The sequence below is a fragment of the Heptranchias perlo genome, chromosome 3, assembly GCF_035084215.1.
Source record: "Heptranchias perlo isolate sHepPer1 chromosome 3, sHepPer1.hap1, whole genome shotgun sequence".
Taxonomy (NCBI): Eukaryota; Metazoa; Chordata; class Chondrichthyes; order Hexanchiformes; family Hexanchidae; genus Heptranchias; species Heptranchias perlo.
In genome coordinates this window covers 29,117,377-29,142,320 of record NC_090327.1, presented here as the reverse complement: position 1 = coordinate 29,142,320, position 24,944 = coordinate 29,117,377, and the positions used below count along the sequence as shown (strand labels likewise).

The window sequence follows — 24,944 nt, the reverse complement described above, 5'->3', positions numbered from 1 at the left end:
ATCCCTAATACACTCAATAAACTCTTCCTCAAGGCTGCCCTGCCCAATTTGATTTGTCCAGTTAATATGATAGTTAAAATCCCCCATAATTATAGCTGTTCCCTTATTACATGCCCCGACTATTTCCTGATTAATACTTCTTCCAGCAGAGTTGCAACTATTAGGAGGCCTATATACTACGCCCACTAGTGTTCTTTTCCCCTTATTATTCCTTATCTCTACCCAAACTGTTTCATTATCCTGATCCTTTGTCCCAATATAATTTCTCTGTATTACAGTGATTCCTTCCTTTATTAACATAGCCACCCCACCGCCCCTTCCTTCCTGCCTGTCCTTCCTGATTGTTAAATACCCTGGCATATTTAATTCCCAGTCGTTGTCACCCTGCAGCCATGTTTCTGTAATGGCCACAAGATCATACCCATACGTAGTTATTTGTGCCGTTAACTCGTCCATTTTGTTACGAATGCTACGTGCATTCAGATAAAGAACTTTCAAATATGTTTTGTGACACTTAGTTCCTGCTTTTTCCTTTTTTAACACTTTACCTTTTACTCCATACCTTCTGTCCCTTCCTGACACGCTTTCCTCTGTCTCCCTGCTCAGGTTCCCAACCCCCTGCCACAGCTTTGATGCTGGGTTAATCGCCTTACGCTTTCTAGTTTTTATTTTATCTGTCGTGCCTAAAGTACACTTTCTTTCCGTTGCTCTACGCTTTTCCCTCTCACTTGTTCTTGAACAACTGTTTGTACTATTTGTATTGTAGATTTCCCCTGGGTCTTCCCCTCTCTTGCTGCTCTCAGTTTTATTCCCTTCTGACTCCCCGCTCAGGTTCCCATCCCCCTGCCACTCTAGTTTAAACCTTCCCCAACAGCACTAGCAAACACCCCCGCGAGGACATTGGTCCCGGTCCTGCTCGGGTGTAACCCGTCACGCTTGTACAGGTCCCACCTTCCCCAGAACCGGTCCCAATGTCCCAGGAATCTAAATCCCTCCCTCCTACACCATCCCTGCAGCCACGCATTCATCCTGTCTATTCTCCTGTTCCTATACTCACTAGCACGTGGCACCGGTAGTAATCCTGAGATCACTACCTTTGAAGTCCTGCTTTTTAATTTATCTCCTAACTCCTTAAATTTGCCTTGCAGGACCTCATCCCTTTTTTTACCTATGTCGTTGGTCCCAATATGGACCACGACTACTGGCTGTTCACCCTCCCCCTCCAGAATGCCCTGCAGCCGCTCTGACATCCTTGACCCTAGCACCAGGAAGGCAACATACCATCCTGGAGTCACGTTTGCGGCCGCAGAAACGCCTATCTGTTCCCCTTACAATTGAATCCCCTATCACTATAGCCCTGCCACTCTTCTTCCTCCCCTCCTGTGCAGCAGAGCCACCCGTGGTGCCCCGAACCTGGCTCTTGCTGCATTCCCCTGATAAGCCATCTCCCCCAACAGTATCTAAAGCAGAATATCTGTTTGAGAGGGAGATGGCCCCAGGGGACTCCTGCTCTACCTGCCTAGTCCTTTTACTGTGCCTGGCGGTCACCCATTTCCTTTCTGCCTGCGTAATCTTTACCTGCGGTGTGACCACCTCACTGAACGTGCTATCCACGATAGTCTCAGCATCGCGGATGCTCCACAGTGAATCCACCCACAGCTCCAGCTCCGAAAGACGGTTAGCCAGTAGCTGCAGCTGGACACACTTCTTGCACACATGGTTGCCAGGGACACTGGTAGTGTCCATGACTTCCCACATAGTGCAGGAGGAGCATATCACGGGTGCGAGCTGTGCTGCCATGACTTGCCTTAGACTCTCAGACTCTCCTCCCGCTCTAGGTCTCTCCTTTTATACTGTGCTCACCTCTCGGACTCTCCTGCCTCACCTGAGACGTCGCACAGTAGTTGTCTCTTGTTGCAGGTCTGCTGCTGCTTTTATTCCCCAATCTTAGTCTTCTACTCTCAGGTCCACTGCCGCTCTGGGGAAAAAGTTAGGAAATTAAAAAGTTACGAAAAAAGTTATCATGTTAGAATTTCTGAAATTCATTTAAGACCTAGATTAGTCAATTTTCTGCAGCCTAAGAATGAAACAAGCCACCATCTTCAGTTCCTGCCAGCACTTGCATGTCTCTGGTCTGTGTTCCATCTGTGTCTCCAACGGCCACCTGAGACTAATTCCAGAGGCGTGAAGCCTTGACGTCCTATCTGACCTCGATTTGGACTTCCTTAACCACATCTAATTAGTTAGCATGACCATTTTTTCTGTCACCTCTAAAACATTACCCACCACCACACCTATCTCTCTCACTGCTGAAGAAACCCTAAGCCCACCTTCTGACTCAACTCCTGCAGAGTTCTCCTTGATGGCTTTCTTCTCACAATCCTTCATAAACTAGGACTTATCCAGTTGTACTTGGCACAAAATCTCACAATTCTATCTCCCCCATTCTTGCCAATCTTCAATAACTCCCAATGCCCCATTACCATGATTTACAGCCTCCATCCTCCTTTTGCCTCGCTCCACCATTCTTTAGCAATCTCATCTAGCCATGTGCCCTCTGCATCTTTTGATACCAGATTCATTCTCATTCCCCATTATCTCTGCTTTATCATCATTACCATTTCATCCTCAGCATCACTGCTATCTGCAGCTCTCCTCATCCTCTGCCATGGCATCTATTTAAAATTCATTTTCAAGACATAGGTGTCTTTGGCATTTTATTGACCAGCCCTAGTTTCCCTTGTGAAGGTGGTGGTGGGCTGCCGCCTTGAACCGCTGCAGTCCACGTGGTGAAGGTACTTCCAGAACGCAGTTAGGCAGGGAGTTCCAAGATTTTGACCCTGTGACGATGAAGGAACGGCAGTATATATCCAGGTTGGGATGGTGAATTGGAGGGACATTTGAAGGTGATGGTGTTCTCATGCACCTGCTGCCCTTGTCTTTCTCGGTGGTAAAGTTGCGGGCTTGGAAGGTGCTTGCCGCCTTACCTGTTTTCAAAAGCTTCCTAAAAACTCTTCTGATGGTGCTTTATTTAAAACTTTCAAATTTGCTGTTATGCAGTCGAGGCAGCGGGGTGAATTCTGGGACTGGCAGTAAAACAGGAAGAACTGGGAGCAGCAAACTGTATGCTTAGCCAAATGGAGACAGCCTGAAGTCGCAGGACTTTCCAAGATCTGCCTCACCCATATACATAAGGAGATCCTGACATGGATTGAACCTAACATTGGGAGTTTGCTGTCAAAGATGGGCAGGATGTAGTACGCAGCTGTCACACTCAAATGTTGCAGCTGCTATTCAAAGGGGCACATTAAGTTTTGAGCATCAGAACCAAAGAAATGGCTGGAGTAAGGAGCAAGTCAGCTGTATTCTCAGATGTCTGGAGTTTCTAGTGAAAAAAGTACGTCAAATGAGAATTGTCCTCTTTCGCATCCCCATCACAGGAAATTACAAAAGAAGTCCTGTGAATTCATTTTGTCAGCCACCTCCTGTACGTGGCTGATAGTGAATCCACAGGACTTAGGAGCAGATGAAGAAACAAATTAATGTGTTCAGGATGTCTATAAAGATGAGGCTAGCCAGCATTTTACTTTGTGAAGTGGGTTGGGTAACGTATCCAGCCCACTGTTCCCTCACGCAGTTGGATTCTGACTGAAGCTGCATGCTAGCTCTTCCCAAGCTTCACACTCATGCCCATACTACAGCAGGGCGCACTTCCTCACTGTCACTTTAACTGCAATTTGCCTGAGGAAGGAGAAAATCTCCGAAAGCTTGTGAATTTAAAATAAAATTGCTGGACTATAACTTGGTGTTGTAAAATTGTTTACAATTGTCAACCCCAGTCCATCACCGGCATCTCCACATCACTTTAACTGCAGTTATGGTCGCTTGATCACTTGGAAAGGTTACCCCACAAAGCAAGTTTATCTCTCAAAAAGCCTGTTTGGTACAGAATGGCTACTTGATTCTTGCCCAGCTTTCAACTTCCTACATCTCGCACTACTTCTCCAAGAGCAGCAGGCTCATGGGAACAACACCACCTGCACGTTCCCCTCCAAGTCACACACCATCCCGACTTGGAAATATATCACCATTCCTTCATCATCGCTGGGTCAAAATCCTGGAACTCCCTACCTAACAGCACTGTGGGAGAACCTTCACCACAAGGACTGCAACGGTTCAAGAAGGAAGCTCACCACCACCTTCTCAAGGGCAGTTAGGGATGGGCAATAAATGCTGGCCTTGCCAGCGACGCCCACATCCCATTAACGAATAAAAAAAAGTTGCAGGATAAAGCTGCTTGCAGGAGGACAGATCAGACCTGGATGGTGATTAGACATTAGGCCTTGGAGAAGCTTGAGGGCTCATCAGAAATCAGGGCTAGTACCTTCCTTTTCTTGTTTTCTTTTCTCCTTAATCATGCACATTGCAAAAACACTAACTACAGTCTTAGCCATGGAAACTCACTTTCTTGTAATGTTTTTCAGTTACCATCTACTATTTTTGTGATGTCCCAGAAGAAGTCAATTGTCAGCCCCAAAGCCAGCATCTCATAGTGCTTATGTCTCTCGCTCAACCTATACTAAGCACCAGCATAGATAGCTCTGCCCCAGGCAATTTAGGACTATGAGCTGCATTCACTGGTTGAAGCACCACTGAGCAGGAATCTGCTGGCCGTAGGGCTATTTCACGTACTGAGATCTGGACTATATGGGGCTTTCACCTGGAAAACAGGTTAGGTATGTTAAATGTGAATTTGCTGTCCCACTAAACACCAAAATATACATTCCAAATCCATCCAAAGCTAACATATCTGAAGGGTTCCAGTGGTGATATAAAATATAAATTAAGTTTGAGCAGTTTCTAAATTTAATCTGAACCTTTTGGTTATGCTGGGGGACATTATAAGGCTGTACCGCAAACTTTTGGTTCTTGAATAGTGCTTTGAAGTTGACCATTGTCCCAAGACCGGCTAAGTCTTTAGTCTTTAGTCTTAAAAGCAGTTTTACCGATCACAGGAAAGGACACTGTAAAACTGCTTTTAAGACTAAAGACTTGAGCTCTATTCTTAATGTGGTAGGAAGGGGTGTTAATTTCAGAAATATTTATAGACTTTATGCTACAAATCAAAATGTGATTTATTGATATGTTTTCGGTATGTTACTGAAACTAAACCTTTAACTCGAGTTCTAAAATTAATACTTTACATCAAATATCTATCCAACAATGTCTGATTACTTTGCTGTATGAAAAGAATTATCTTAAAAGCTTCAATCACAGTCAGTGTTTTTCAGTGTTAAAATAAGAATTCAGAAAAGCTTTATTTTCATCTCCCACTGGTATTATTAAAAAGTCCAATTATAGATCGCTTGGCAGTTGGTGGCGAGATGGGAGATTTTCTTTTGCCTGTTTGTTTTTTTAGGCAGTACAGACATATAAATGAAATGTTGGAAAACATTACTGACAGGATTGACAGAAATTGGAATGGGCTCAGCTGCAGCAGGCCTCCAGGCTTGATGATATACCTCCAATAAATTATTAGATACTGTACTGAATGATGGCTATTGTCAGTTCAAAGTTTTCACTTGTAAAATCTGTCTACACTACCAAACGCTGTTTTCATGTAAAACTTAAATATAGTTTTCCATTTGTTTTGAGGTGTTGTCTTTCAATTCTTGATATGAGGTTTTTGTTCCTATTCTACCCAAGTCCGCAAAGATGTCAGTGAATTTTACCATTTTCTCATTTTTGTATTAAATGTTGTTGTGCACAGATAATTTACAGCATAACAAGTTGGTACTCACCATAGACATTTCCTGAAACTAGACTCCAGATTTAGTGATGTAGCTCAGAAAGATTGGCAAACACATTCAAATTGGGAGACTTTGAATGTTGCAAATTGGCATTATGTACTTTTCTCATGGTGCAGTAATTAAGTAACCTCTGATCTGTTGTACCATTGTTTATTTTCTAGGTTATGAATCAGTCTTACCAAGTATGAAGGTTTTATTTTTTTTTCCAAGTCATTTTTTAATGCTTGATATGGAAAGAATGAAGTTTGCATGAATAGTAGTTATATTAGTGTCTAAAATTGCCAATGACTGAAATGAAGTGTTGGTGGTAGTACTTATTCGCACATGATGATGACTTGTTGGAAATAGAATTAGTCTTGATGAATATTAAGGGCAAGAGAAAGGCAAGCTCCCCTGAAAGCAAACATGTTGCTAGTTGAATGATTCAGATGACATGTTTTGTGATAATCCTTTTTATATATTCCTTTCTGAACGTTGTTGTATTGTTTGTGTGCATATTATATGATGTGTGCTAAAATATTCTTGGATCATAATGTTCTGGTGCCCATAGTGGCCAATGTAAACAAAATGATTAGCTCTGAATATTTTTCTTTCAGAATTAGCATCATCAATTTAAAATGTTACAATCCGATCTGTATTTTGAAAGTCCAACATTCTGATTGGCTGCATACCATATATTGAAGCTCTATTGAGGACAGTCTGGGCTCGACTGATAACCTCACCAGATGCTTAAATGCATGGCAGGCTGTCAACCAGTCACCTCATGTCAGTGACAATGAAGAATTCTACATTACTGTTTGAGCTTGCCAGTGGTTTTGACAGCTGCCAAGGGCGAGCAAAACATGTTAACAACTCAAACAGCTGCAGAAAGAGTGACCAAATTTTACTAATGAAGTCTGCTTATAGTGTGCCAGGGAATTCAGATAGCAGGTTGATTGAAAGACTCTGCCTCCGGTTTCCTTTAGGTCATCCTGAATATCCCCAACTTCACAATATAATACAGGTTATCCATTATTCAACACTGAATAAGTTTTTGATTTTCTTCTGTGCAAGATGCTTAGGAGTTTCACCAGTCCTTAATGCAATCAGGAGTTTCATCAAGACTTGAACATCTTGATTGTTCATCTGTACTGACGTAGAATTGCAAGGGGGTAAGGAATTGCTGGCTACTTATCAAAAAACTTTTATTGATGTCATAGCTAATCCATTTTATATACGTCTTCACATTCAAATATGTGGAGTGCATTAGGAATCAGCTCCGTTGTTGACAACTGCTACTGACACAAAATAGATCCACAACTGAAGAAATAACCCTCATACACCTAAAATCAAAATATAGAAAAGTACAGGCTGTAATTTCAACTTTGAAATATAATCTCAGGCTTCAGATTAAGATAGTTAAACTGTTTGAGCTCCTCTCTTGAGATTAATAACTTTGTGTGATTCCCTTAATAGAGATGGTGCTTTGTTGTCATTCCCTTGTTAAACTTCCAGCTGAACACGTGAGATATATTGTAATGGTTAAAGAGGTTATTTTTAGATGCATATTTTTAAAGATTTTTTTGCCTTTTATTTTTGAATAAACCCAGTTTGTATACATAACTTTCCTACAGAACTTTGTAACCTTTAGACTGCTCCTCATATTTGTATATGCCTGTTTTGTCCAAATTGGAAAAACTTGGACCTGTTATGATTTGTTATTTGGATTGTCACTCCAACATTCAGCTGTTGAATTTGACTAGTAATGACACCAAGGAAAAATAAAAGCAAAACACTGAAGATGCTTGAAATCTGAAACAAAAACCACCGGACTCCTGGGTCGCTGAAAAAAGTTGGTTTAGATATTATAATTAGCCATACCATAAAAATATCTAGCTAACGCGTTTGACTAACATAATTGAGTTTTTTGATGAAGTAACGGAGAGGGTTGATGATGGTAGTGTGTTTGGTGTGTATATGGACTTTCAAAAGACATTTGATAAAGTACCACATAATAGACTTGTTAGCAAAATTAAAGCCCATGGGATTAAAGGGACAATGGCAGCGTGGATACAAAATTGGCTAGGGGAGAGAAAGCAGAGAGTAGTGTTGAACAGTTGTTTTTCAGACTGGAGGGAAGTATACAGTGGTATTCCCCAGGGGTCAGTATTAGGACCGCTGCTCTTTGTGATATATATTAATGACTTGGGTATAGAGGGTATAATTTCAAAGTTTGCCAACACGAAACTCGGAAATATAGTAAACAGTGTGGAGCATAGCAGCAGACTTCAGGAGGACATAGACAGACTGGTGAAATGGCCAAACACGTGGCAGATAAAATTTAACGCAGAGAAGTTATCAGGAGTAGACTGCAGGAAAATATCAATGGACTGGTCAGGTGGGTAGAAAAGTGACAAATGGAATTCAATCCAGAGAAGTTACTTGAAGGTAAATCAGTGTCTGAGCAGTGGGAGACATTCAAAGGGGTGATTCAAGGGGTTCAGGGTAAACATGTTCCCACAAAGAAAAAGGGAGGGATTGCCAAATCTAGAGTCCCCTGGATGTCAAGAAGCATTCAGGGTAAGATAAGACAGAAAAAGAAAGTCTATGATAGACACTGGCAACTCAATACTACAGAAAGCTTAGAAGAGTATACAAAGTGCAGGGGTGAAGTTAAAAAGGAAATTAGGAAAGCAAAGAGAGGGCATGAAAAAATATTAGCAGGTAAAATCAAAGAAAACCCAAGATGGTTTATAAATACATTAAAAGCGAGAGGATAACCAAGAAAAGAGTAGGGCCTATTAGAGACCAAAAAGGTAAAGTATATGTGGAGGCGGAAGATGTGGGTATGGTTCTTAATGAATACTTTGCGTCTGTCTTCACAAAGGAGAGGGATGATGCAGGGATTGAAGTTAAGGAGGAGGAGTGTGAAATATTGGGTGGGATAAACATAGTGAGAGAGGAAATATTAAAGGGATGAGCATCTTTGAACGAGGATAAATCACCAGGTCCAAATGAAATGTATCCCAGGCTGTTAAAAGAAGCCAGGGAGGAAATAGCGGAGGCTTTAACAATAATTTTCCAAACTTCACTGGATACAGTGCCGGAAGATTGGAGGACTGCTAACATTGTACCATTGTTTAAAAGGAGAGCGAAGGATAGACCGAGTAATTACAGGCCAGTCAGCCTAACCTCGGTGGTGGGCAAATTATTGGAATCAATTCTGAGGGACAGTCACTTAGAAAGGCAGGGACTAATCCAGGACAGTCATCACGGATTTGTTAAGGAGAGGTTGTGTCTGACATAGAAACATAGAAAATAGGAGCAGGAGTAGGCCATTGGGCCCTTCGGGCCTGCTCCGCCATTCAAGATGATCATGGCTGATCGTCTAACTCAGTACCCTGTTCCCGCTTTTTCCCCATATCCCTTGATCCCTTTGGCATTAAGAAATATATCTATCACCTTCTTGAATACATCTAATGACTTGGCCTCCACTGCCTTCTGTGGTAGAGAATTCCACAAGTTCACCACCCTCTGAGTGAAGAAATTTCTAATCTCGGTTCTAAATGGCATACCCCGTATCCTGAGCCTGTGACCTCTGGTTCTGGACTCCCCAGCCATCGGGAACATCCTCCCTGCATCTAGTCTGTCTAGTCCTGTTAGAATTTTATATGTTTTGATAAGATCACCTCTCATTCTTTTAAACTCTAGTGAATATAGGCCTAGTCGACCCAATCTCTCCTCATACGTCAATCCTGCCATCCCAGGAATCAGTCTGGTAAATTCGTTGCACTCCCTCCATGGCAAGGACATCCTTCCTCAGATAAGGAGACCAAAACTGCACACAATACTCCAGATGTGGTCTCACCAAGGCCCTGACTAACTTGACAGAATTTTTCGAGGAGGTGACAAGGAGAATTGATGAGGATAGCGCAATTGATGTAGTCTACATGGATTTTAGCAAGGCTTTTGACATGGTCCCACATGGCAGATTGGTCAAAAAAGTAAAGGCCCATGGGATCCAAGGGAATGTGGCAAATTGGATCCAAAATTGGCTCAGTGGCAGGAAGCAAAGGGTAATGGTTGACTGGTGTTTTTGCGACTGGAAGACTGTTTCTCAGTGGGGTGCCGCAGGGCTCGGTACTGGGCCCTTTGCTCTTTGTGGTATACATCAACGATTTGGACTTAATCGTAGGTGGCATGATTAAGAAATTTGCGGATGACTCAAAGATAGGCCGTGAGGTTGACAGTGAGGAGGAAAGCTGTAGACTGCAGGAAGATATCAATGGACTGGTCAGATGGGCAGAGAAGTGGGAGGGAAAGTAGAGAGTGAGGAGGACATAAAAAACCAACAAGGGGATATAGACAGGCTGGGTGAGTGGGTGGAGATTTGGCAGATGCAATACAATATTGGAAAATGTGAGGTTATGCACTTTGGCAGGAAAAATCAGAGAGCAAGTTAATATCTTAATGGCGAGAAACTGGAAAGTACTGCAGTACAAAGGGATCTGGGGGTCCTAGTGCAAGAAAATCAAAAAGTTAGTATGCAGGTGCAGCAGGTGATCAAGAAGGCCAACGGAATGTTGGCTTTTATTGCTCGGGGGATAGAATATAAAAACAGGGAGGTATTGCTGCAGTTATATAAGGTATTGGTGAGACCGCACCTGGAATACTGCATACAGTTTTGGTGTCCATACTTAAGAAAAGACATACTTGCTCTCGAGGCAGTACAAAGAAGGTTCACTCGGTTAATCCCGGGGATGAGGGGGTGGACATATGAGGAGAGGTTGAGTAGATTGGGACTCTACTCGTTGGACTTCAGAAGAATGAGAGGCGATCTTATTGAAACATATAAGATTGTGAAGGGGCTTGATCGGGTGGATGCGGTAAGGATATTCCCAAGGATGGGTGAAACTAGAACTAGGGGGCATAATCTTAGAATAAGGGGCTGCTCTTTCAAAACTGAGATGAGGAGAAACTTCTTCATTCAGAGGGTAGTAGGTCTGTGGAATTTGCTGCCGCAGGAAGCTGTGGAAGCTACATCATTAAATAAATTTAAAACAGAAATAGACAGTTTCCTAGAAGTAAAGGGAATTAGGGGTTACGGGGAGCGGGCAGGAAATTGGACATGAATTTAGATTTGAGGTTAGGATCAGATCAGCCATGATCTTATTGAATGGCGGAGCAGGCTCGAGGGGCCGATTGGCCTACTCCTGCTCCTATTTCTTATGTTCTTATGTTCTAAGTATGAGGTAATGCATTTGGGGAGAGCAAACAAGGCAAGAGAATACACAATAAATGGAAGGATACTGAGAGGTGTAGAGGAAGTGAGGGACCTTGGAATGCATGTCCACAGATCCCTGAAGGTAGCAGGACAGGTAGATAAGTGGTTAAGAAGGCATTTGGAATACTCTCCTTTATTAGCCGAGGCATAGAATATAAATGTTATGCTGGAACTGTATAAAACACTAGTTAGGCCACAGCTTGAGTACTGCGCACAGTTCTGGTCACCACTTTACAGGAAGGATGTAATTGCACTAGAGAGGGTGCAAAGGATGTTGCCAGGACTGGAGAATTTTAGCTATGATGACAGATTGGACAGGCTGGAGTTGTTTTCCTTGGAACAGAGGAGGCTGAGGGGTGATTTAATTGAGGTGTACAAAATTATGAGGGGCCTAGATAGAGTGGATAGGAATGACCGATTTCCCTTAGCGGAGGGGTCAATAACCAGGGGGCATAGATTTAAAGTGATTGGTAGAAGGATTAGAGCGGAAATGAGGAAAATTTTTTTCACCCAGAGGATGGTGGGGGTCTGGAACTCACTACCTGAGAGGGTGGTAGAGGCCGAAACCCTCAAATCATTAAAAAAAAATACCTGGATGTGCACCTGAAGAGCCATGACCTGGAGGGCTATGGACCAAATGCGGGAAAGTGGGATTGGGCGGGGTGGCTCGTTTCTCAGCCGGCACAGACACAAAGGGCCGAATGGTCTCCTTCTGTGCCGTAAATTTTCTATGATTTTATGAAGTGTGAGGTAATGCATTTGGGGAGGGCAAACAAGGCAAGAGAGTTCACAATAAATGGGAGGATACTGAGAGGTGTAGAAGAACAAAGTGATCATGGAGTGCATGTCCACATGTCCCTGAAGGTAGCAGGAGGTCGATAAGGTGGTTAAGGCATATGGGATACTTTCCTTTATTACCCGAGGCATAGTATATAAGAGCAGGGAGGCTATGCTAGAACTATATAAAACATTGATTAGGCCACAGCTTGAGTACTGCATACAGTTCTGGTCACCACATTACAGGAAAGATGTGATTGCACTGGAGAGGGTACAGAGGAGATTTACGAGGATGTTGTCAGGGCTGAAGAATTTTAGCTATGAGAAAAGATTGGATAGGCTGGGGTTGTTTTCTTTGGAACAAAGAAGGCTGAGGGGAGACTTAATTGACGTAAATAAAATTATGACTGGACTAGATAGAGTGGATAGGGAGGACCTATTTCCCTTAGCAAAGAGGTGAGTGACCAGGGGGCATAGATTTAAAGTAATTGGTAGAACGATTAGATGGGAGCTGAGGAGAAATTTTTTCACCCACAGGGTGGCGAGGGTCTGCAACTCACCACCTAAAAGGACGGTAGAGGCAGAATCCCTCAGCTCATTTAAAAAATACTGTTTTTTTTATTGGTTCATGGGATGTGGGCGTCGCTGGTAAGGCCGGCATTTATTGCCCATCCCTAATTGCCCTTGAGAAGGTGGTGGTGAGCCGCCTTCTTGAACCGCTGCAGTCCATGTGGTGAAGGTTCTCCTACAGTGCTGTTAGGAAGGGAGTTCCAGGATTTTGACCCAGCGACTATGAAGGAGCGGCAATATATTTCCAAGTCGGGATGGTGTGTGACTTGGAGGGGAACGTGCAGGTGGTGTTGTTCCCATGTACCTGCTGCTCTTGTCCTTCTAGGTAGTAGAGGTCGCGGGTTTGGGAGGTGCTGTCGAAGGAGCCTTGGCAAGTTGCTGCAGTGCATCCTGTGGATGGCACTCACTGCAGCCACAGTGCGCCGGTGGTGAAGGGAGTGAATGTTTAGGGTGGTGGATGGGGTGCCAATCAAGCGGGCTGCTTTGTCCTGGATGGTGTTGAGCTTCTTGAGTGTTATTGGAGCTGCACTCATCCAGGCAAGTGGAGAGTATTCCATCACACTCCTGACTTGTGCCTTGTGGATGGTGGAAAGGCTTTGGGGAGTCAGGAGGTGAGTCACTCGCCGCAGAATACCCAGCCTCTGACCTGCTCTTGTAGCCACAGTATTTATATGGCTGGTCCAGTAAGGTTTCTGGTCAATAGTGACCCCAGGATGTTGATGGTGGGGGATTCGGCGATGGTAATGCCATTGAATGTCAAGGGGAGGTGGTTAGACTCTCTCTTGTTGGAGATGGTCATTGCTTGGCACTTGTCTGGCACGAATGTTACTTGCCACTTATGAGCCCAAGCCTGGATGTTGTCCAGGTCTTGTTGCATGTTGGCTCGGACTGCTTCATTATTTGAGGGGTTGCGAATGGAACTGAACACTGTGCAATCATCAGCGAACATCCCCATTTCTGACCTTACAATGGAGGGAAGGTCATTGATGAAGCAGCTGAAAATGGTTGGGCCTAGGACACTGCCGTGAGGAACTCCTGCAGCAATGCCTTGGGGCTGAGATGATTGGCCTCCAACAACCACTACCATCTTCCTTTGTGCTAGGTATGATTCCAGCCACTGGAGAGTTTTCCCCCTGATTCCCATTGACTTCAATTTCACTTGGGCTCCTTGATGCCACACTCGGTCAAATGCTGCCTTGATGTCAAGGGCAGTCGCTCTCACCTCACCTCTGGAATTCGGCTCTTTTGTCCATGTTTGGACCAAGGCTGTCATGAGGTCTGGCGCCGTGTGGTCCTGGCAGAACCCAAACCGAGCATCGGTGAGCAGGTTATTGGTGAATAAGTGCCGCTTGATAGCACTGTCGACGACACCTTCCATCACTTTGCTGATGATCAAGAGTAGACTGATGGGGCGGTAATTGGACGGATTGGATTTATCCTGCTTTTTGTGTACAGGACAAACTGTACTTGGAAGTGCTGTAACCTACAGGCTACGGACCAAGTGCTGGAAAGTGGAATTATGCTGGCTAGCTTTTTTTCGTCTGGCATTGACATGATGGGCCGAATGGCCTCCTTCTGTTCCGTAACTTTCTATGATTCTGAGTGTGAGGTGATGCATTTTAGTAGGAAGAATGAAGAGAGGCATTCTAAACTAAATGGCACAATTTTAAAGGGGGTGCAGGAACAGAGAGACCTGGGCGGGGGGCACATACACAAATCTTTGTTAAAAAATCATATGAGATCCTGGGCTTTATTAAAAGAGGCGTAGAGTACTGTGAGCAGTTCTGGGTACCGCATCTATGGAAAGACATATTGGCCTTGGAGGGAGTGTAGCGTAGGTTTACTAGAATGAGTTCAAGGGTTAAGTTACGAGGAGAGATTACACAAATTGGGGTTGTATTCTCTAGAGTTTAGCAGGTTAAGGGGTGATCTGATCGTAGTTTATAAGATATTAAGGGGAACGGATAGGGTGGAGAGAGAGAAACTATTTCTGCTGGTTGGGGATTCTGGGAGTAGGGGGCACAATCTAAAAATTAGAGCCAGACCTTTCAGGAGCGAGATTAGAAAACATTTCTACACAGAAATGGTGGTAGAAGTTTGGAACTCTCTTCCGCAAACGGCAATTGATACTAGCTCAATTGCTAAATTTAAATGTGAGATAGATAGGCTTTTGGCAACCAAAGTTATTAAGGGATATGGGCTAAAGGCAGGTATATGGAGCTCGATCACAGATCAGCCATGATCTTATCAAATGGCGGAGCAGGCACGAGGGGCTGAATGGCCTACTCCTGTTCCTATGTTCCTAAAAGCAGGGAAGTTATGCTAAACCTTTATAAAACACTGGTTAGGCCTCAGCTGGAGTATTATGTTCAATTCTGGGCACCACACTTTAGGATGGATGTCAAGGCCTTAGAGAGGGTTCAGAAGAGATTTACTAGAATGGTACCAGGGATGAGAGATTTCAGTTATGTGGAGAGACTAGAATAGTGAAGTTGAGGGTAGATTATAGAGGTGTTTAAGATCATGAACAGTTTTAATAGAGTAAATGAGGAGAAACTGTTTCCAGCATTGAGTTATAGGTTGCAGGGAAGGCTATTTCTGGAGAATTATGTCCAGTTTCTGACATCAAAAAAGATATAGATATATTGGAAAGAGTTTAAAGAAAGGTAACAAGGATGATTCCAAGTCTTAAGGGATTAGGTTATGAAGAAAGACTGAGGCAACTTAATTTTGCTGTAGAAAACACCAACAGGAAACATAGTACAGGTCTTTAGAATAATGAAAGCTATAATTAAGATATAAATAAGCTTGGACAGAGAGTATGGCCTAGAAATTCAGACATGAATTTGATTGAGCTTTTTAGTATTTTAAAAGGAATTGCTGGGGTAGGTAGAGATAAACTTTTTCTGCCAGTGAGGGAGTCTAGGACAAGGGGATATAACCTTAAAGTCAGAGCCAGGCCATTCAGGAGCGAAGCTAGGAAACACTTCTTCACGCAAAGAGTGGTAAAAGTGTGGAACTCTCTGATAAAAAGCAATCGATGCTAGTTTAATTAATAATTTTAAATCTGAGATCGATAGATTTTTGCTAGCCAAGGGTATTAAGGAATATGGAGCCAAGGCGGATGGATGGAGTTAGGATACAGATCAGCCATGATCTCATTGAACAGTAGATCAGGCTCGAGGGGCTGAATATGCCTATTTTTGAGCAAGCATGGAGCGCAAAGGACAGCCCTTGTATCTTAATGATGAAGCCCGAGGAACACCCGATGTTGGGCCTCGGGCCTCATTTACATCGAGCTTCCAAGAACGAAATGCAGCTCTCAGGCGAAGTGCAATTGAAGATTGGTCTGCTGCTGGCGTCGCAGCGGACCTCAGGTAGTTGAGAATGGGGCCTGACCAAGAAGGGAGGTAGCAGAGGTGATTAGGGGGAATGTAGTGGTGGCAATCGGGGGTGAGGGAGGTAGTAGCGATGATCGGGAGGGAGGTAGCGGCAACGATTGGAGAAGGAGCGGTGGCCAGCAGTGGCCCACATTCTATGAACGTGGGGTCGGGACCACCACTCCTGCTGCTCATGGCTCCACATTCTGCAAGTATCTTTTAAAATCTTACCTTGTTGTTTGCGGCCTGCCGCAGTTCCTTTAAGGACCGCCTGTTAGGTTGCGTGTAGACCTTGTTTTCCTGAGTGCAGCAGGCAAACCAATCGCAGTGAGGACCTCAAACAAGTGTTAAGCCCATTATTTGCATATGCAAAGGTTATATGCCTGTTTCAGGCATGGGCACTGCATGTCGATATTTTTTGTCTTTTACCAATATGGCGTGCAACGTACTTCTGGCTCGTAATGAGCGTGTGCTTTTTGCCCGCCATATTGGAGGCTTAGGAGCCCATTTAGCCCGAAAAACAAGCACTGTCTGGCTGAATTTCTAGGCTTATGTATCTCAGGATACAATTACAAAATTGACAAGCTTCAATCAAGCTTAGCGATAGTCTTGTGGGACCGATAGCCAGAAAAAATAGTTACACTGGGTCGTGAAACTTTAAAAAGGAACTAGATCAGTGTCAATAAAGAGGTTTGAGGATTGTAGAGATATTAATTCATCCACTTGAATCACTTGGAGGTTAGGAGATCAGAGAGCTTAGATGGCGGGTGGAGAGTTGAAGGCCCCGATTTTAACCCCCCTCCACTCCTGCTGAGCGGGAATAGTGTGCGGGAGGTGTTAAAATTGAAAAATTCCACCTCCTGGCTGCAACCTGCCGCCTCCCTGGCCGTTTGAATTTTTACTACCCTAAATCAGGCCATTGACAAGGCACCTGCAAAAGGCAGGCGGGGGCCGAATTAACATTCAAAAGTCGCAGCCTGGTGGCATCATCAGCACTACAACGTAATATTAACGTAACGTCGTGAAAAGATTCACGCTGTCAGCTACCCGGCAGCAGATCCAAAGTAGGAGATCTCCTTTTCGAACTCCTTGTGGGCCAGGAGGAGCAGGAGTGCTCCCCCTACCGCCCAACCCTGCCCGCCCTCCCAGGCCCGGCCTCACCCATGATCTCGCTGGAAACCCTGATCTTCTGCCAAATCCCTCCTACCACAGACTGTCACGGACCGTACCCACAGATCCCTGGCTGCGGCCTCCTGCCGCTAAATTTCTACCCCCGCCCGGCAGTCAATCTGGCCAGGTGTTGGGCAGGAGTCAGCGAAGAGTTCTATAGTTGAGGCATAGACACAGAGAAAATTTACGTCACAGAAGGAGGCCATTTGGCCCATCGTGCCTGTGCCGGTCGAAATAGAGCCTCCCAGCCTAATACCACTTTCCAGCATTTAGTCCGTAGCCTTGTAGGTTATGACACTTCAAGTGCATATCTAAGTACCTTCTAAATGTGATTAGGCTTTTTGCCTCTGCCACCCTTTCAGGTAATGAGTTCCAGACCCCCCCACCATCCTCTGGGTGAAAAAAAATGTCCTCAGTTCCCCTCTAATCCTTCTACCAATTACTTTAAATCTATGCCCCCTGGTTATTGACCTCTCTGCTAAGGGAAATAGGTCCTTCCTGTCCATTCTATCTAGGTCCCTCATAATTTTATACACCTCAATTAAACCACCCTTCAGCCTCCTCTGATCCAAACAAAACAACCCCAGCCTATCCAATCTTTCCTCATTGCTAAAATTCTCCAGTCCTGGCAACATCCTCGTAAATCTCCTCTGCACCCTCTCTAGTGCAATCACATCTTTCCTGTAATGTGGTGACCAGAACTGTATGCAGTACTCAAGCTGTGGCCTAACTAGTGTTTTATACAGTTCTAGCATGATCTCCCCACTCTTATTAGCCGAGGCATAGAATATAAAGGAAAGTATCCCGTATGCCTTAACCACCTTACCTACCTGACTTGCTACCTTCAGGGATCTGTGGACATGCATAAGAACATAAGAACATAAGAAATAGGAGCAGGAGTAGGCCAATCGGCCCCTCGAGCCTGCTCCGCCATTCAATAAGATCATGGCTGATCTGATCCTAACCTCAAATCTAAATTCATGTCCAATTTCCTGCCCGCTCCCCGTAACCCCTAATTCCCTTTACTTCTAGGAAACTGTCTATTTCTGTTTTAAATTTATTTAATGATGTAGCTTCCACAGCTTCCTGGGGCAGCAAATTCCACAGACCTACACCCTCTGAGTGAAGAAGTTTCTCCTCATCTCAGTTTTGAAAGAGCAGCCCCTTATTCTAAGATTATGCCCCCTAGTTCTAGTTTCACCCATCCTTGGGAATATCCTTACCGCATCCACCCAATCAAGCCCCTTCACAATCTTATATGTTTCAATAAGATCGCCTCTCATTCTTCTGAACTCCAACGAGTAGAGTCCCAATCTACTCAACCTCTCCTCATATGTCCGCCCCCTCATCCCCAGGATTAACCAAGTGAACCTTCTTTGTACTGCCTCGAGAGCAAGTATGTATTTTCTTAAGTATACACTCCAAGGCGCTTCTCTTCCTCTACACCTCTCAGTATCCTCCCATTTATAGTGTATTCCCTTTCCTTGTTTGAACTTCCCAAATGCATTACCTCACATTTCTCTGGATTGAATTCCATTTGCCACTTTTCTGCGCAACTGAACAGTCCATTGATATCTTCCTGCAGTCTACAGCTTTCCTCCTCACTGTCAACCACAAGGCCAATTTTTGTATCATCTGCAAATTCCTTAATCATGCCCCCTACATTTAAGTCTAAATCATTAATATGTGCCACAAAAAGCAAGGAACCTAGTACTGAACACTGCGGAACCCCACTGTAAACAGCCTTCCAGTCACAAAAACACCCGTCGACCATTACCCTTTGCTTCCTGCTACTGAGCCAATTTTGGATCCAATTTGCCACTTTCCCTTGGATCCTCCTTGTCACCTCCTCAAAAAATTCAATCAAGTTAGTCAGACATTAACTTCCCTTAACAAATCAAAGTTGACTGTCCAAGATTAATTCGTGCCTTTCTAAACGATGGTTTATACTGTCCCTCAGAATTGATTCCAATAATTTGCCCACCACTGAGGTTAGACTGACTGGCCTGTAATTACTCGGTCTATCCTTTACTCGATTTTTAAATAACGGTACAACGTTAGCAGTCCTCCAATCCTCCGGCATCACGCCTGTAGCCAGGGAGGATCAGAAAATGCTGGTCAGCTGTTAAATTCGGCAGGACCTCCACGTCCCCAGCCTTGCCGTGTTCGGCGTCCGTTACTTGATTCCCCCATACCTTCCCGCCCTCCCATTAATATCGAGACCCAAGGAATAAAAACTAAAAAGCGGGGGGCGGGGAGGGGGTGGGAGGGGAGGTGTCAGGTAACAGGAAATTTAGAAATCTAATGAGAAAAGTTATACAATAGAACAGTGTAGTGACTTGTGTAAAGATAAGCAGAGTGTGGCAGGAAGGGACAGAGTGTTTACCAATAATAGTGCAACAACAAGTAAGGTCAAAGCAGGAAAAACTGGTTTAAAAAGTCAAAATTAAAGGCTCTTTATCTGAATGCATGGAGCATTCGTAACAAGATAGTTGAATTAATTGCACAAATAGAGATAAATGGGTTTGACCTAATAGCCATTACAGAGACATGGTTGCAAAATGACCAAAGTTGGGAACTAAATATTCCAGGGTACATGACATTTAGAAAAGACAGGCAGAATGGAAAAGGAGGGGGTGTAGCCCTAATAATAAAGGATGACATAAGGACAGTGGTGAGAAAGGATCTTGGCTCGGAAGATCAGAAAGTAGAATCAATATGGGTGGAAATTAGAAATAACAAGGGACAGGAAACACTGGCGGGAGTAGTTTATAGGCCCCCTAATAGTAGCAATATCATTGGACAGAGTATTAATCATGAAATAATGGGAGCTTGTAACAAAGGAAATGCAGTCATCATGGGGGGACTTGAATCTGCATGTAGACTGGGCAAATCAAATGGGCAAAGGTAGTTTCGAAGACAAGTTCATGGAATGTATTCGAGACGGTTTCCTAGAGCAATACGTCATGGAACCAACCAGGGAGCAGGCTATTTTAGATCTTGCATTATATAATGAGATAGGGTTAATTAGTAATCTCACAGTAAAAGAACCTCTGGGGAAGAGTGATCATAATATGATAGAATTTCACATTCAGTTTAAAAGTAACATACTTATGTCAGAAACTAGAGTCTTAAACTTAAATAAAGTCAATTTCATAGGTATGAGGGGTGAGTTGTCAAAGGTAGATTGGGAAATTAAGTTAAAGGGTTTGACAGTTGAAAAGCAATGGCAAACATTTAAAGAAATATTTCAATATTTTCAACAAGTATACATTCCATTGAAAAATAAAAACTCCACGGGAAAAGTGATCCACTCGTGGCTAACTAATGAAGTTAAGGAGAGTATTAGATTGAAAGAAGAGGCCTATAATGTTCCCAGAAGAGTAATAAGCCAGAAACCAACAAAGAACGACCAAAAAATTGATGAAAAGAGAGAAAATAGAATATGAAAGTAAACTAGCAAGAAATATAAAAACTGATTGTAAGAGCTTCTACAAGTATGTAAAAAGGAAGAGAATAGCATAAGTAAACGTTGGTCCCTTAGAGGCTGAGACAGGAGAAATTATAATGGGGAATCAGGAAATGGCAGATACGTTAAACAAATATTTTGTATCTGTCTTCACAGTAGAAGACACAAAAAGCATACTAAAAATAGTGGAGAACCCAGGGGTAAATGAGAGTGAGGAACTTAAAACAATTAATATTACTAGAGAAAAAGTACTGAACAAATTAATGGGACTAAAAGCTGACAAATCCCCTGGACCTGATGGCCTACATCCTAGGGTTCTAAAAGAGGTGGCTGCAGAGATAGCAGATGCATTGGTTATGATCTTCCAAAATTCTCTAGATTCTGTAGCGGTCCCAGTGGACTGGAAGGTAGCAAATGTTACCCCGCTATTCAAGAAGGGAGGGAGAGAGAAAACAGCGAACTACAGGCTAATTAGCCTGACATCGGTCGTAGGGAAAATGCTGGAATCCATTGTTAAGGGAGTGGTAACAGGACATTTAGAATATCAAAATATGATTAGGCAGAGTCAACATGATTTTATGAAAGGGAAATTATGTTTGACAAATTTATTAGAGTTTTTTGAGGATGTAACTGGCAGGGTAGATAAAAGGGAACCAGTGGATGTAGTATTTTGGATTTTCAAAAGGCGTTCGATAAGGTGCCACATAAAAGGTTGATACACAAGGTAAGGGCTCATGGGGTTGGGGGTAATAAAGTAGCATGGATAGAGGATTGGTTAAAGGACAGAAAACAGAGTAGGGATAAAAGGGTCATTTTCAGGTCGGCAGGCCGTAACTAGTGGGATGCCGCAAGGATCGGTGCTTGGGCCTCAGCTATTTACAATCTGTATTAATGACTTAGATGAAGGGACCGAGTGTAATGTATCCAAGTTTGCTGATGATACAAAGCTAGGTGGGAAAGTAAGCTGTGAGGAGGACACAAAGAGTCTGCAAAGGGAAATAGACAGGTTAAGTGAGTGGGCAAGAAGGTGGTAGATGGAGTATAATGTGAGGTAGGACTTTGGAAGGAAGAATAGAGAAACAAAATATTTGTTAAATGGTGAGAAACTATTAAATGTTGGTGTCCAGAGAGACTTGGGTGTCCTCGTACAAGAAACACAAGAAGTTAGTATGCAGGTACAGCAGGCACTAAGGAAAGCAAATGGCATGTTGGCCTTTATTGCAAGGGGGTTGGAGTACAGTTGTACATGGCTTTAGTGAGACCTCATCTGGAGTATTGCCTACAGTTTTGTTCTCCTTATCTAAGGAAGGATATATTTGCCTTGGAGGCAGTACAACGAAGGTTCACTAGATTAATTCCTGGGGTGAGAGGGTTGTTCTATGAGAAGGGGTTGAGTAGAATGGGCCTAGTCTCTCTGGAGTTTAGAAGAATGAGAGGTGATCTGTTTGAAACATATAAGATTATTTGGGGGCTTGACAGGGTAGATGCTGAAAGATTGTTTCCCCTGGCTAGAGAGTCTAGAACTAGGGGGCATCGTCGCAGGATAAGGGGTCGGCCATTCAAGACTGAGATGAGGAGGAATTTCTTCACTCAGAGGGTTGTGAATCTTTGGAATTCGCTACCCCAAAGGGCTGCGGATGCTGAGTCATTGAATTTATTCAAGGCTGAGAGGGATAGATTTTTGGACTCCATGGGAATCAAGGGATATGGAGATCAGGCGGGAAAGTGGAGTTGAGGTTGAAGATCAGCCATGATCTGATTGAATGGCGGAGCAGGTTCGAGGGGCCGTATGGCCTACTCCTGCCCCTATTTCTTGTGTTCTTATCCGTGATTAAGGAGATACTACATGAACCGTGAAAGGAGTGAGTTTGACTGGTTCAGCAGCCTTTTCTCATTCCAGCTTTCTGAAGTTCTTCCACCATTCCTCAGCTGAAAAGCCAGACAGATACCTGCCTCCAGATCCATAATGATGTTATCCTGTAATTAGCCATGTGGCTTTGGTAACTTGATTGTTACCATGTTTTTTTCTTTTCTCTCTTTATTACCTTCCTATGAGGAAGCCTTGAGCTCTTCTCCCCTTCCTCCTCCATTCATCATGTAAAGAAAAAGAAAAATCAGTTACCACTAGTTCTTTTGTGCATTCAATTTGCTGCAGGTCTCAAATAAAGAAATATAACAGTGTAATTGCAGAGTGCAAAATGCATTACAGATTTATAAGATGCCAAACTGTTTGAGGGCAAAATGAGCACAAATTGTTGAAGGCCTAGCGTCATGTGTCTGTCAGGATTCATTTTGCAGAACTGTCTAAATGTGCAGCATGGTGTCGCATGCTGGCTCTGTTTATTGAACGTAGGAACTTTGCCAATCTCTTTTCTGACGGTATAGAAAGAAGTCTGTTAAATGTAGTTACAAATTAATCAAGGTCACCACAACAGACGTTAGTAATTAGTTGTATTGATTAAAATGGTTTTGTTTAAATATTCTGATAAATTAAACTGTCATAATAATTGTGCACTTTCGGAGCTCAATTATGTTTGTCTTATAATGTAATACTTTGGGTAGAATGAATACTTCTCCCTGCCCCATTCATTCAGGTAGCATTTTTTCACGAGATGTTGATACTCCAGCTGATAATTTAATTTTTGTTTTTAGTTTTTTTGAGGTTGCACTCCTGGGAGAATCAGGTGTGGAGGTCAGCGCACCCGATTCACTGTTCCCCTGATTGATTTTACTTTAAAAATATACAGGAAAACATGAAATGAGAGAAAGCTATTTGCCAAGAAACCCAACTTCCACCACAGAACATGCACTATTTCTTCTATTACTCTCTTTGCATCTCCATTATTTAACTCTATCTGCTTTGTCCAGATGACATTCTACCCTCCCCAGAATTTTAACCTTCCATGGAATATATATCAGCTCATATATACTTATTTCTATAACCACCAATCTGGCTCCCTTTGAAGCAAGTTAATCATCTCCGTTTCACTGCTTTTGCTTGTTCCAAAGAAAACTTGAATTTTGTATGGGACTGAGAGATTTTTATTACAGATGTAAGCAAACTGATGTTGTAAGCTTTCTTCTGTTTAAATATTTGGCTTCTACCGTTCAGGGGGATATGAAGTATACGAGTAACTGATGTCTGAGTATAGTCACTCTAAATCACTACGCCCTTACCTAGCGGTGATGCAAACATACCTTTTGAATTATTAGAAACTCTTTAGTGAAGGCTTTACTTTTGGCTCTTGATTCACAACAGCAATGTTTAACTGCACTTTTTACAAAAGTAACACTAAACTGCTGAGAAAAAGGGTAACAATTTGTTTAATTACAAAATATATTTTCCACTGCTGTATCATTTGAGGAATGGTTTGAAACATTGATGCTTTGACAGTTTCTAGTTACCACATTGTTCTTGTTTCTTGAGTTTGCATATAAACATAGTAGGTAATTTAGTCAAACTTGTCTGATTCTTAGCTTTCTCTTATACAGTGCATCTGATTATTACGATTATGGCCATGGAACTAGTCAGGAGTCATATGAATCGTATGGTGAGTAGTACCTTGATGTATAATACAACTTCATTATCTTGAGATTCCAAGTAGTTTTTACAACAATAACTTGCATTTATATAGTGCCTTTAACATAGTAAAACATCCAAAGGCACTTCACAGGAACATTATCAAGCAAAATTTGACACCGAGCCACATGAGATATTAGGACAGGTGGTCAAAGGCGTAGGTTTTAAGGAGCGTCTTAAAGGACGTGAGAGAGAGGTTTAAGGAGGGAATTCCAGAACTTAGGGCCTAGGCAGCTAAAGGCACAACTGCCAGTGGTGGGGAAGCGCAAGAGGCAAGAATTGGAGGAGCGCGGAGATCTCGGTGGGTTGTAGGGCTGAAGGAGGTTACAGAGATAGGGAGGGGCGAGGCCATGGAGGGATTTGAAAATAAGGATAAGAATTTTAAAATCGAGATGTTGCTGAACCAAGAGCCAATATAGGTCAGCAAGCACAGGGGTGATGGGTGAACGGGACTTGGCACAAGTTAGGATGCGGGCAGCAGATTGTTGTATGCATTTTAGTTTCTGCTAGATGAAAAATTAGAAATTTGCATGAGTTGTTTCATTCGAAGGATAATACATAGAATTTACAGCGCAGAAACAGGCCATTTATGGTTTTGTGGTCATTTGGCCCAGCTGGTCTATGCCAATGTTTATGCTCCACATGAGTCTTCTCCCACTGCTACTTCATCCAACCCTATCTCCCTCATGTACTTATCTAGCTTCCCCTTAAATGCATCTATGTTATTCGCATCAACTACTCCATGTGGTGGCAAGTTCTATATTTTAACCATTTTATAAATGACTTACTCTCGCAATTCTGCTATGTATGTTTTACGAATTACCAAAATAGTCCAGCCCTAGGATGGTTAGTCCTAACAATTTCCAGGAAATGGCAGCCTGTTATCATTTCCTGTGCTATGCACGGCCTTGGAAAACAGTGGTTG

At 43.1% G+C, this 24,944-nt stretch overlaps 1 protein-coding gene across 3 annotated transcripts in view; it reads left to right on the top strand.

Moving 5' to 3' along the window:
* LOC137311272 (KH domain-containing, RNA-binding, signal transduction-associated protein 3-like) overlaps positions 1-24,944 on the top strand; it is a 245,473-nt gene that overhangs the window by 194,268 nt on the left and 26,261 nt on the right. For all 3 annotated transcript variants that reach the window (XR_010960287.1, XR_010960286.1, XM_067978581.1), the window contains exon 8: positions 23,932-23,990. Coding sequence is in view for 1 of the 3 variants with exons in the window: in XM_067978581.1 (XP_067834682.1) it covers positions 23,932-23,990 (59 nt within the window). In the remaining 2 variants the exon portion in view is untranslated. The remainder of the gene's footprint in view (positions 1-23,931; positions 23,991-24,944) is intronic.